This window comes from Typopeltis vanoorti, chromosome 17 (genome assembly GCF_054136105.1).
Source record: "Typopeltis vanoorti isolate ZY-2024b chromosome 17, IOZ_Tvanoo_1.0, whole genome shotgun sequence".
Taxonomy (NCBI): Eukaryota; Metazoa; Arthropoda; class Arachnida; order Uropygi; family Thelyphonidae; genus Typopeltis; species Typopeltis vanoorti.
In genome coordinates, this window is record NC_143565.1 from 102,917,091 (window position 1) to 102,931,621 (window position 14,531).

At 36.1% G+C, this 14,531-nt stretch overlaps 1 protein-coding gene across 4 annotated transcripts in view; it reads left to right on the top strand.

Annotated features, from left to right (window-relative positions):
- Nucleotides 1-13,539, top strand: part of LOC150097708 (heterogeneous nuclear ribonucleoprotein L-like) — a 141,014-nt gene extending 127,475 nt beyond the window's left edge. For all 4 annotated transcript variants that reach the window (XM_090407568.1, XM_090407565.1, XM_090407566.1 and 1 more), the window contains 4 exons: nucleotides 453-657; nucleotides 1,561-1,618; nucleotides 12,817-12,912; nucleotides 13,295-13,539. In XM_090407568.1, coding sequence (XP_090263694.1) covers nucleotides 453-657; nucleotides 1,561-1,618; nucleotides 12,817-12,912; nucleotides 13,295-13,407 — 472 coding nt within the window. In that variant the 3' untranslated portion in view covers nucleotides 13,408-13,539. The remainder of the gene's footprint in view (nucleotides 1-452; nucleotides 658-1,560; nucleotides 1,619-12,816; nucleotides 12,913-13,294) is intronic.
- Nucleotides 13,540-14,531: the final 992 nt, after the last annotated feature.

Genomic DNA, 14,531 nt, shown 5'->3' on the forward strand with positions numbered 1-14,531 from the left:
CTTCAATTTTATGGTCACCAATTCCCAACTTCATTATAAACTATATATTGTTCTGTGTAATATTTCATTTACACCATGTAGCTGGCATTTTGAAAACAGCTTTTCTCTTTACACCTTATGTCTTTTTCTAGATTTACTAAACATATTGCAGCTATTTATTATATGTCTGTGTTTTCTCATCTATTTGGCTGGAACTCAACTTGTGCTTACCCAGACTGTCTTCATTTTTCGTGACTTATTTCCAGTTCCTTTAAACTACTGTTTACTCTTTTTCTGAGCTTTTTCTATAGCCTCTAGATCTTCTGTATTCTTCAGCTATTTTTACATCCATGCAAATTGCATGATTTCAAATTAAATATCAGTATTTAAGAAATATGTAGAAGGTACTGATCTTTTTTGTTCTTTGCAAAAGTTTCATCCTTGATTATTATGATTTATTTTTATGTTTTTAGGTACTCTAAGCAGGCATTTTTGAATGATGTGCAACAGCCATTTGAGATGCCTGATGGCAGTCCATCTTTCAAAGATTACATGGGAAACAGAAATAACAGATTCACTAATCCTGAAGCTGCTAGCAAAAATCGCATTTTGCCTCCATCAAAGGTTTTGCATTTCTTCAATGCCCCACATGGCATTCAAGAAGAAGAGTTAAAAGGAGTATGTTTTTGATTTTAGACTTACAAAAGTTTATTCTACATTGCATTAATATTATCTTTTATAAGAAAATCGTAGCTTTGCTTTGACAATCTTATTTAAGTATGAATGTATATTTATGATTATGTAATCATGTTTTTATTTTATCGTTATCATGATAGAATTCTTGTAAATGGCTTGAAAAAGTTCCATGTTTGGTCTCTAGAGCAGATGTTTCTGGACTGTAAAAAAATAACTTAAAATACAATATATATATATATATATATATATATATATATATATATAATTGATAAAAATAGAAAAATCATTAGCCCACCCGTGGTACAAAATGTAAGGTTTGCATATAACCTTTCATGGGTATGAAATGAACAGCAGAGATTGCAAGTATTATTCAAGGGATAATTGCGCCTCAGAATTAAACGTTGGCATATAAGAATAAGGAAGTCATTTTGCCTCTCTTCAAGGCTTTGATATGACCTCATCTGAACTATATTGTGTACAAATGAGGTCTTTAGTTTTTTATCATAATTTAGATACAGTGGAGAAAGTGCAAAGGAGTATTATAGATCTCAGGATTGTGAAATGTAGATTATGAAGGCAGATTGAGAATTTGTCTATTGCATACTTGAGAAAGGTGGATGATAGATCCAGAAACTTCTGAAAGTGCCATACAGGATACCAGCAGATGGAACTTTCATTTTATGAATGGTGGAGAAAAGATGAGAGGGCATCCATGGAACTTGAGAATGAATGCCTTGAAGAAAGGGGTGAGAGCTAGATTTTTCTCTCATAATGTGTGATTGGAAGGGCAGTGGTATGTGAAAATCAATATCTTACTATGTTTGTTCTATTTAATATAAATTTTATTTTAAGAACAAATATTTATATTCAGTTTTAATCATGTAGGTATTTGAAGAGAATCAGACAAAACCTCCGGCAACTATAAAACTTTTTCCTTCTAAAAGTAAGTAAATCAAATGTGTAAGAAGTATATTGTAAAATTTAGTAAATTGGATCTTAGTACCATTTCTTTTGCTGCATGTCACATAAGTTCATTCTCAACTCACAGCTTTATGTGAGCACAATCAACAGCATATATTTATATGTATATGAGAGAACCAGTTATACATTACTGTTCTCAATTCTAGGCCCTGTATGGGTTCTCAGTTGGTTTCATCTTGTTATTTCTGTTTTCATCCAAATACAATATTAGTTTGTTTTAGCTAGTAGAGAAAGTTATAGCTTAATTGATACTATATTTGTCACCATTGGCAGTTATGGCATCAATGAAATTATACTTGACAAGAATTTTATATATATATATATACATACCCAAGTGTGAACAAAGCTTGCACATGAAGTATCTTTGCTACTGTGTTATTTGTATATATGCCAGTTAACTTTGTATCAAACATGAAGTATATACTTCCTTTTGAATGTGTATATTGTCATATATTATTAGATGCTTCTCATAATGCAAGGCAAGTATAGTTGACTATGATTTACTTAGTGACCAAGCAGAAAAAGATACACCTACTGCTAGCACATCGTAATTACTATAGCACCTCTCCTTGCTCATGATCCTCTTGATTTGTGCTGATAATTGCATATAATAGATAATCACATTTTACTTGGAAAAAAAATCACTATGCAGATAAGCATTGTGATCTGTATTGGAATAACAGACAGGGAACAATGCTAACTCATCAGTGTATTTTTGTTGCATTATTACTCATGGAAAAATTGTTAATAAAAAGTTCAGGAATACTCCACGGGCAAGATGGCTTTATTCAAATTTGCTGGTTGTGAGGTTGAATTCTGTTAAGGACATGGATTTTTAGCGATTGCCTTTAGGTAGTAGTTAAATGTCATCACTTGGTGTGCATCAAGTCCCTAGCAAATAGGGTGGTTGGTTAAGTTCCATATTATCATGGAAACTTGCTCTGGACCAGCGATTTTCAACCGGTGTGCCGCGAGATTTATTGAAAGAAATAATGTCCTAATTGGTGCATTTATTTATTAGTGTCTGGTCTTCCCTCTTCTTGCGTGTAAATCAATGAAAATTATGCCTGTTTTTTTGCCAGATCATCAAAAAAATTAAAAGAATATATATTTTTAGTGTGCCGCAGAATTTTAATAGTCTAAGTGTGCTGTGTTACACTGCTCTAGGCCAGCGCTTCCCAAACTGTGGGGGCCGTGAAATAATGAAGATAAATTGAAAATGTTTTAAGATTAAGTAGATTTTTTTATCTTAAAAGAAACGTATTTAATTTTTATTTCTTTTTTTGTTATTTTTTATATTTTAATGGGGAAAAAATTATTAAATTCACAAATTTTGCTTCCTGTGTATTTCGGCACTTAATGAATATTAGTAAATATATGCTTATTCATATAAGTTTCATTTCACGGCAGAAATCTAAGAATTGCAGTTTCAAATATTTCACCTGATATTGACTGTGTAGCAGTATTGAAACATGTACATAACATTAAATTGTTGTTAAACTTTTTTTATGTTTTTAATTCTTTCTTTAGGGGGTGCTTAAGGGTCAAAGCTGTATAACTGAGAGGAGACCTCCACATAGCCGTTAAAGGAATGCGGAGAACCGACCAGGGCTTCTGCCCTAATGTCCAATCCTCACCTTCTCGTGGTGCACCCTGTTGGGTATCTACATTGATACTGAACAAACGAGAATGGGCTGGCAATTTGGGAGTTAGCCCACCAAATTGTATTCTTATTGGTTAAACCAAAATAAAAAATAATGGTACAACATGACAAAATTTCATGCCGGCTGGAGCATCGTCCGGTTCAACAAGGCCCCCGTTGTTTTCGCGGGGAGAGAGCGGGCAGGAGAGAGCGTTAACGGGGTGCGAGCCGGCTCGCACCCCGTTAACGCTCTCTCCTGCCCCAGTTTCCCCATAAGTAACCCCCCCTCCCCAAAAAAAAAATGAACCCCTAAACACAATAATATATATTTATAATTATATATATATTATTAATACATAAACCGGGTTTCCAAATATATTTTTCCTGCGTCAACCCCCCCCCCACACACACACACTCCCTTCCTTCCCCCCTCGTTATAAACAACCTTCAGCAAGATCATGAAATTGGAAGACATCCTAGAATCAAAACAAGGTATGTACAAAATTTTTCCACCTCTTTCATTCTGCTATAATTGCCTTCTATACTCACACATAATACTGCCCTAAAATATATATACCCCTTTTGAGTAATAATAGCCAATGTATTTAAAATAAGGGACACTTCTAAACAAAAACAGGCTATAATAGCCATAATTATAATAATAGTGCGTAAGAGGAGTAGCATGGGAATTTTCCCAGAAACTAGACCTAATTAAATATTGATCTTTGTTATATTCCCATGCTTTCTCAACTATTTGTCGTAAAGTTAAGATCTGATCCAGACAGCCTCTATTTGGCCTGAATCCAGCTTGTTCTTCACCAAGCTTTTCTTCTACAATTCTTCTCAACCGTTTCTCAAGTATACTTGCATAAATCTTGCCAGGAGCACTCAGTAGGGAAATACCTCTGTAATTCTCACATCCAGTTTTATTTCCCTTTTTATATATGGTTACTGTGAGAGCTCTACTTCAATCATCGGGAATTCGTCCTTCTGTCCAGTCTTTCTGAACTATGCAGTGCAGCCACTGTAAGACTTTTGTACCACCATACTTCAGCATTTCTGGTCGAATAGCATCTATTCCTGCTTCTTTTCCACATTTCAAGCCTTTGGTGGCTTTTTCTACTTCAAATATGGATATGTATTCTTGACTGTATGCTTAATTAGAATGGAAGTGACGGAGGCCATGAAGAGGATGAGGAATGGAAAAGCGGTGGGCCCAGACAAAATTCCAGTGGAGGCATGGAAGGCACTGGGGGAAGAGGGAATTGACCTGTTGTGGGACCTGTTCATGAAAGTTTGCCAACAGGAAAATATACCCGAGGAATGGAGGGAGAGTACTCTTGTTCCCATCTACAAGGGTAAAGGGGATGCACAAGGCTGTAAAAATTACAGGGGAATAAAGTTGATGTCCCACACACTGAAGATCCTAGAAAGGGTTCTTGATGGTAGATTGAGGGAGGAGGTGGAGATTGCAAAGGAACAATTTGGCTTCATGCCTGGTAGATCAACAACAGATGCTATCTTTGGGTTACGACAGATGATGGAAAAATATCGAGAGAAACAAAGGGAGCTACATCTGGTATTTATTGATCTCGAGAAAGCATACGATAGAGTGCCAAGGCAAGAAGTCTGGAGGTGTCTGAGGGAGAAGAAGGTGCCGGAGAAATATGTCAGGTTGGTGCAGGAAATGTACAGAAATGTGAAGACAAGTGTTCGGACCTGTTTGGGACAGACAGAAAGTTTTCAAGTAACAGTTGGCTTGCATCAAGGGTCAGCATTAAGTCCGTTTCTGTTTAATATTGTGATGGAGGTGGTAACAGAGGAGGTGAGAGAAGATGCACCTTGGACAATGTAGTATGCAGATGACATCTTGCTGTGTGTAGATTCAAGAGAAGAAGCGGAAACTAAACTGGAAAGATGGAGACAAGTACTAGAAGAGAGAGGTATGAGACTGAGCAGAAGTAAGACAGAGTATATGTGTTGCGCAGTGGGCGGTGTCCAGGAGACAGACCTGGAGCTGGAAGGAAATATCATCAGGAAGGTGAGAGACTTTAGATACTTAGGTTCGACAGTGGAAGAAGATGGAGGAGGTGAGAAGGAAGTGGGATGCAGGATACAAGCAGGTTGGAGGAACTGGAGGGAGATGGCTGGAGTGTTATGTGATAAGAGGGTGCCGATCAATCTGAAAGGCAAAATTTATAGGACAGTAGTGAGGCCAGCTATGACATATGCTATAGAAACTGTGGCCTGAGGAAAAATAACATTAGCAGGATGGAAGTAGCAGAAATAAGAATGCTTAGGTGGATGTGCGGTGTCACCAGAAAGGATCATCTGAGAAATGACTATGTCAGGGGAACAGTGAAAGTTACGAACTTAGGAGCGAAAATACAGGAGGCAAGGTTGAGATGGTTTGGTCATGTGATGAGGAGGGAGGACGAATATGTGGGAAGAAGGGTCATGCAGATGGATGTGCAAGGAAGGCAGAAGCGTGGGCGGCCAAAGAAGAGATGGAGGGAGCTGGTAGAAGAGGACTTGAAGATGAAGAACTTGGATGTGGTGACAGCCCAAGACAGGAAGGTGTGGAGGAGACTCATAACAAACAGTGACCCCCACTTAAGTGGGAGAAGTTGCAGAAGAAGAAGAAGATTCTTGACTGTATGCCTGTTGAGTGTTTTTTTACCAACTGTGCTATCACTGCTTGTTTCATTTAGCAATTTTTTGAAGTAATTACTCCATACCTCAAGGATATCTTTTTCTCCCGTTTTCATGTCACCTTTATCATCTCTAACTCCTTTTACAGCAATCTTTCCTCCATTTCTAAGCTTCTTCAACAATCTCCAGAATATCTTACCACCTTGATATTTATTTTCTATGTCCTCCCATGACTTTTGTTTAGATAGTTTTACACAGTGTTTAGCTTTCTTACATTTGTCTCTATATTCTCTAAGAACTGGCTTATTTGCCAAGAACTTTTGATATGATTTCTTCTTTTCCTTCACTACCTCTTTAACTTCCTGTGTCAACCATGGAGTTCTGATTTTTCTATCCTTGCAGACAACCTCACCACATGCCTCTCTGCCTGAATCAATCAGGGTTTTCTTCAAGGCTTGCCACTGAATCTCCAAGGTTTGGTTCCTGTTCTCAAAGTCTTTCATTTTCTTTTCAATAATCTTTGCATATTTTATTCTGCAGTTCACATCTGAGAGCTGCTCAACTTTTATTCATTTTAAAACTTTGTTACATGTTATTCTTTTCAATGTGAAATTCAATTTTATCCTGCTCAAGACTAAATAGTGATCACTTCCAATTTCAAATCCTCTGTACACTCTGGTGTCATGCGCCAGGGAGAAAACATCACTATCAACAATAACATAGTCAATGAGACTTTTCTTATTCCTTGCCGCTTCTTTCCATGCGAATTTGTGCACATTTTTATGTTGGAATATGGTGTTAGTAATAACCAGTCCATGTTCTGAGCAGAAATCCAACAGGTATTTGCCATTATTATTAGCTTTGCTCTTTTCTCCAAATTTTCCCAAAATATTTTTGTATGTCTCACAATCATTTCCTACTCTACTATTTAGATCCCCAACAAGGACCAACTTTTCCTTTTTCATTGTGTCACTGGCTTTCTCTAAAGCATCAAAAAATTCCTCCACTTCTACCTTAGTAGAACCTTCTGTGGGACTGTATGCACAAATAAGTCTAATTGTCCAGTTCCCCATTCTCATATTTGCCCACATCACTCTACTTGAGACTGCCTGCCATTCAAGAAGATTAGCCTCATATTTAGTGTTGAATACTATGGCTACTCCTTTTCCTTGTGTTATTGCCTGAAAATAATTTAATGAGATAATAATAATGCTTAAATTCCTTTGTCCCACTCTGTCTCCACTATGTGTGCTTCATGTTGCTCATCCACAATTTTTTTTTTTATATATATACTCTTCCATATTTAATATACCTGTAGTTATCCTTGCTTTAGTTCTTTTTGAACTAATGAAGTTTTGCAAACCATTGACCCTCAGTGTCTATGCTACCTGGAAACCTCAGCTAAAAAAATGATTATCAGTATGAATTCCTTGACTGCTAATCAGTGGGGAAGGGGTCTTGTTTATATTGCCCACTTTGATAAATGCCAGTAGGGAAATTTCAAACTCAAATGGTTGCTCTTGAATATTTTAAGGCATTCAGTTAGATTTGTCAGAAAAGCCCATTAAGCAAGCTTCTATCTTATAATCTGATTTCTGGAAACTGGATTTCCAGCTCTCTCTGATCATGCATAATATGTAAGGTTGGGATTTCAGGACTTATATCTAATTTCTTCATTTTGCCTATCATACTGATCGTCTACAGTTAACTGCAAATCCCTGTCCAGAGTTTTGATGACAGTACAGTGCATTCCTCATATAACAAACCTTGAATTATATAAACTAACAAATCTTATGGAATATTTACTTTTTTACAATTTTAATTTCCAAACTTTTATTTTCTGGGATTCTGATAACCAGATTAACATGGTTATCAGAATGTGTAGAGCCACACATGCACTACACTGAAGAAATCAGCATGCTCATCACTGTCCAGAAGGGCTATATAACTCCATTATGTAATTCAAGGTTTGTTATATGAGGAATGCACTGTACTATCCATCATTTACCTCGTGATTTGTTTCTTGCTAATTCGCTACACGTTCAGTTTCTACAGTTTACATTTTCATGCAGATATTTTCACTCATGATTCATTAAAAAATAGTTATTCTCCAACTTTCCTTTAAAGCTGTGAAAATATACAGTGGTTATTTGATTCTTCATCTTCATTCATTCTCCTCTTACATATTTCCTAAAGAATATTTTACATGTCTTCAAATCCAGCATTAATGAGTTTGTTCTTCTCAGTTTCCTAACTATCTGAAGGGATTGCTAATGTTACTGTATGGTAAACAACCTTTGTTTATTGGAATACCATAAAATTCAAGGTAGGGGACTTAACCCTACCCATCAAAACATGATGGGATAGGTAATCCCCAATGTGTTATGGTTACCAATAACTCTAGGATATTGGGCAAATTTAGTAGCAACCATATGTGGTTCAAACTCAGATGGTTGCTCTTGGATATTTTAAGGCATTCAGTTAGATTTGTCACAAAGGCCCATTAAGCAAGCTTCTATCTTATAATTTGATTTCTGGAAACTGGATTTCCAGCTCTTTCTGGTCATGCTGTGCAGTTGCTTTTTTGCATACTAAAATATATTATATATTTTATATAATATTATAGTTAGTAATCCTTTAAAATTTAATATTAGAAATAAAAGAAAATGGACCACCATCTCTTATGGATGATGGCCCATTTATTGTATCTCACAAACTTTTGCCACCCAATTCTTACTTTGGAGAATTCATCAGAACCAAACAAAACTAAACTCCTTTTCTAAATTTCATCAACAATGATATATATATATATATATATATATATTCATATTTGTAGATTTAGGGACTCAAAAATTCTCAATAATCTGTTCAACACACGTGTTGAACAGATTATTTTATTAATTACAAATAAAATAAAACTTGACGTTTCGACCTCTATATCGAGGTCATCATCGAAGAATACAACTGTATGCAGAACCAAGCTACATGCTCATGCTTTCTATACCAGTAAACTAAATCTACGTAGTTAATAAATCTTTTTTCTAGCCTGACCTCTAGTGATAGAAAAGAAAAACAAATGGGGGGGGAAACAAATAAATAAAAAAATAATAATAATAATATATATATATCATCATCATCATCATCAAATTCCTGCCATGTACCCTCAAGGGGTGTACAGGATATGACAGTACTACATGAAAAAATTACATCATCACTAACTTCCCATCTACAATTTTCCTCCAAATCAGTCTGTCACCTGTCAAGACTCCAACATTATCAGATCTTATATTTCTATCGTCTAAGGCACTTTGTACCGTATCAATCCACCTATATCTTGGTCTTCCTCTGGGTCGTTCTCCTGCCAACCTGGCAGAGAACACCTGTTTTGCTAATCTTTCCTCTCCCATTCTATTTAAGTGACCATACCATCTGAGATTAGCTCTGCTAACGCATTCCTGGATGCTCACAATGTCAAGCTCTTTCCTAATATCCTCATTTTTAATATGATATTGCCATTGATGCCATCTGTTCACGCCTCTAATCTTTCTCAGGACTCTCATATCTGCGGTCTCTAGTCTTTGGTCAAGTGTTTTACTTCTGACCCAGCTCTCAGATGCATAAGTTAAAATTGGTTTGAACACAGTCTTGTATACAGCTAATTTAGTGTTCCGACTAATTTCTTTCTTATTCCATATGAATTTATTCAATTGACTTCCCACGATACCAGCTTTGCTGATTCTGTTGTCTATTTCTATATTTAGTTTACCATCTTCAGTAAAAATTGTGCCTAAGTAGCTGAAATGTTTTACTTGTTCCACCGGTTCTCCATTCACAACACAGTTGACATTTTCAATGATTCTGCCTATTTTCATTGTCTTTGTCTTTTTATTGCTGACCTTCATACCATATCTATTACAACAGCTATTCAATTTAGTCAGAGAATCTTGCAGACTTGTAGCGGATTTATTTAGAAGTATAACATCATCCGCATAAAGCAAAGAGCTGACATTAACATCTCCAATTTTGATATCAGGTTTAATACCACATTCCTTCATAATGTGATCCATATAGATAATGAATAACAGAGGGGATAATGTACATCCTTGTCTCACACCAGATTTAACATTAAACCATCTTCCTGTACTTCCTTCAATTCTAACTGCTGACTCACAACTCAAATAAAGACTAAGTATTGCTTGATATAATGCCCCATTGACACCATATAACTGCAGCGTATTGAATAGCTTCTCTCTTGGCACCTTGTCATATGCCTTTTCCAAATCGACAAAACTTAAATACAGATCTTTGTTATATTCCCATGCTTTCTCGACTATTTGTCGTAAAGTGAAGATCTGATCCTGACAGCCTCTATTTGGCCTGAATCCAGCTTGTTCTTCACCAAGCTTTTCTTCCACAATTCTTCTCAGCCGTTTCTCAATTATACTTGCATAGATCTTGCCAGGAACACTCAGTAGGGAAATACCTCTGTAATTCTCACATTCAGTTTTATTTCCCTTTTTATATATGGGTACTATGAGAGCTCTACTCCAATCATCGGGAATTCGTCCCTCTGTCCAGGCTTTCTGAACTATGCAGTGCAGCCACTGTAAGACTCTTATACCACCATACTTCAGCATTTCTGGTCGAATATCATCTACTCCTGCTGCCTTTCCACATTTCAAGCCTTTGATGGCTTTTTCTACTTCAAGTATGGATATGTATTCCTGACTGCATGCCTGGTCAGTGTTTTTTATCACTGTGCTGTCATCACTACTTTTTTCATTTAGCAGTTTTTCAAAGTAATTACTCCATACTTCAAGGATATCTTTTTCTCCTGTTTTCATTTCACCTTTATCATGTCTAATTCCTTTTACAGCACTCTTTCCTCCATTCCTAAGCTTCTTCAACAACCTCCAGAATATTTTGCCACCTTCTTGATATTTATTTTCTATATTCTTGCCAAAGTCCTCCCATGACTTTTGTTTAGCTAGTTTTACACACTGTTTAGCTTTCTTACATTTGTCTCTGTATTCTGTAAGAGTAAAAGCTGACTTATTTGCCAGGAACTTTTGATATGCTTTCTTCTTTTCCTTCACTGCTTCTTTAACTTCCTGTGTCCACCAGGGAGTTCTGATTTTTTTATCCTTGCACACAACCTCACCACATGCCTCTCTGGCAGAATCAATCAATGTTTCCTTCAGAGTTTGCCACTGAATCTCCAAGGCTTGATTCCTGTTCTCAAACTCTTTCATTTTCTTTTCAATAATATTTCTGTATTTTAGTCTACAGTTCACATCCGAGAGCTGCTCAACTTTTATTCGCTTTAAAACTTTCTTACATGTTATTCTTTTCAATATGAAATTCAATTTTATCCTGCTCAAGACTAAATAGTGATCACTTCCAATTTCAAATCCTCTGTACACTCTGGTGTCCTGCACCAGGGAGAAAACATCACTATCAACAATAACATAGTCAATGAGACTTTTCTTATTCCTAGCCTCTTCTCTCCATGTGAATTTGTGCACATTTTTATGTTGGAACATGGTGTTAGTAATAACCAGTCCGTGTCCTGAGCAGAAATCCAACAGATATTTGCCATTATTATTAGCTTTGCTCTTTTCTCCAAATTTTCCCAAAATATTTTTGTATGTCTCACAATCATTTCCTACTCTACTATTTAGATCCCCAACAAGGACCAACTTTTCCTTTTTCATTGTGTCAGTTGCTTTTTCTAAAGCGTCAAAAAATTCCTCCACTTCGACCTTAGTAGAACTTTCTGTGGGACCATAGGCACAAATAAGTCTCATTGTCCAGTTCCCCATTCTCATATTTGCCCACATTACTCTACTTGAGACTGACTGCCATTGAAGAAGATTAGCCTCGTATTTTGTGTTGAATACTATGGCTACTCCTTCTTTTCCTTGATTGTCATTGCCTGAATATAACATTTTGTATTTATTGCTCAGAAAGATCTCACCAGTTTTGGTCTTTTTTGTTTCAGTCACCCCTATTATGTCGATCTGGTACTTATCTAATTCCTCAGCTAGCTCCATTTCTTTGCCATTCAGGCTTCTTACATTGATAGTACCGATCTTTAACTCTGGTGATGTTGAGTTGGGGTTTGTTTTCAGATTTGTTCCAGTAGCTGACTTTTCGCTGTTCGCCCTGGTTCCCTGGCAAAAACAACGGGGGCCTTGTTTAACCGGGCGACGCCCCAGCCGGCATGAAATTTTGTCATGTTGTACCATCATTTTTTATTTTGGTTTAACCAATAAGAATACAATTTGGTCGGCTAAATCCCAAATTGCCAGCCCATCCTCGTTCGTTCAGTATCAAAGTAGATACCCAACAGGGTGCACCACGAGAAGGTGAGGATTGGACATTAGGTCAGAAGCCCTGGTCGGTTCTCCGCATTCCTTTAAAGGCTATGTGGAGGTCTCCTCTCAGTTATACAGCTTTGACCCTTAAGCACCCCCTAAAAAAAAAAAAAAAAAATAATAATAATAATAACAATATATATATCATCATCTATTATTATTTTTTGGGGGGGGGGGGGGAACAAATAAATAAAAAAAAATAATAATTATATATATATATTATAAATAGATAAATGCAACTACAATAAACTGTTAGTGTCCTCCTGTATTAATATTCTGGATAGTTACAAAATGATTTCTTTCAGTTGCTATTGAATGTTCTAAACACTTCACCAAGTCACCAGGTTGTCTTCTTGTAGTGGAAATTTTTCTAATGCTAGTTTAGGATGTTATATAGGTTGTAGATGGGTCCTCCACATTCTTGAAATGGTGAGGCCATCATTTTATATATACATATATATATATATATATATGTTTTTTTTTTAATAGCTGAAAGAAGTTCTTCGGGTCTGTTAGAATTTGAAGACAAATCTGATGCTCTTGAAGCCTTGGCTATATGTAATCACTTGCCACTTCCCAATCCAAGTAAGTTCAATAAGCTTTCTATTTTAACAATACAGAAACTGAACTTTAGGTAGCAATTGTCAATAATTAAATTTTGTGAACACCTTTATATACACAATACACATAGTAATGGTTTTGATTATGAATTTTCAAATACACCACTACTAATTCAGATTTGTTTTTCTTAGATATAATTTTTAAAAAAAAAAAAACTGTTTCTTCAAATACTTTTTTTGAGGAAACAACTGTTATGCATGAGTTATCTAAGAAAATTTATCTGTGATTGTGAATTCTTCAACTAGAAAATGAATTTACAAAAAAACAGTCTGCATAGCTTCTGTTGTACTTTTGTGTGCATATTAAAACTGATTTTTTTTACTGTACTTTTTTTTTTTTTTAATAGATGGTAAATTTCCATATATATTGAAGCTATGCTTTTCATCATCTGGCTCCCGTGGACCCCGTCAACAACAACAGCAGCAGCAACAACAACAACAACAGCAGCAGCAACAATAAATATTCCATTATGACAAACAATTTACATGTGTGACCATTATTCTTTGTGTTCTTCATTGTTCACTTGGCATGCTGTCATAAAATCACTTTTGTATCGTTTTAGTGTCGAATAAATGTCAGCTATTAGTTTTATTTGGTCTCCTAATTCCTTTGGGGAGGGGCAGAACTCTTGCTCTGGGGGTGAAACATAGCAGAACTACTGTGGACCCAATAAAAGCAAAGCCTTGCAGTGCAGTGGTCATCTACTACTTGAGTTTTTCTTCTTATCTCATTTAATTATTTTTCTAATTAATTATTCTAGAATAGTCTTGTCTTAATTTTTAACTATTGCCTTTTGGTAATTTTTCTCCATTGCCTTTTTTTTTTTTTTTTTGTCAGTAGATTAAAAATTAATTGTTCTGTGTTATTTTAATTCATTTATTTCCTGATATACATCCTTTTTTTTTTTTTTTTTTCATATGACCTGTTCCCTTTTATAGTATTCCTAGTACCAGATGCGAAATGTGAAAACATAGGCCATAATTTAAGATAAAATTTAGTCGACTCCACCCCCTCTCCACGGGGTTTCTCTGCATTCAAAAGGTTGGACACTGCCGATCTAGAGGTTTTCAACTTTTGTCTTGATTATTGAATTTCTTTTAATCTGACTAATATTTGAAATAACCAAGGGCTTGCTCCTGTTTTGATCAGTATAATTCGGTATTAAAACTGATTTAGGGGTGCTTAAGGGTCAAAGCTGTATAACTGAGAGGAGACCCTCACATAGCCTTTAAAGGAATGCGGAGAACCGACCAGGGCTTCTGACCTAATGTCCAATCCTCACCTTCTCGTGGTGCACCCTGTTGGGTATCTACTTGGATACTGAACGAACGAGGATGGGCTGGCAATTTGGGATTTAGCCGACCAAATTGTATTCTTATTGGTTAAACCAAAATATAGAATGATGGTACAATATGACAAAATTTCATGCTGGCTGGGGCGTAGCCCGGTTAAACAAGGCACCCGTTGTTTTCGCCATGGAACCAGGGCGAACAGCGAAAAGTCAGCTACTGGAACAAATCTGAAAACAAACCCCAACTCAACATCACCAGAGTTAAAGATCGGTACTATCAATGTAAGAAGCC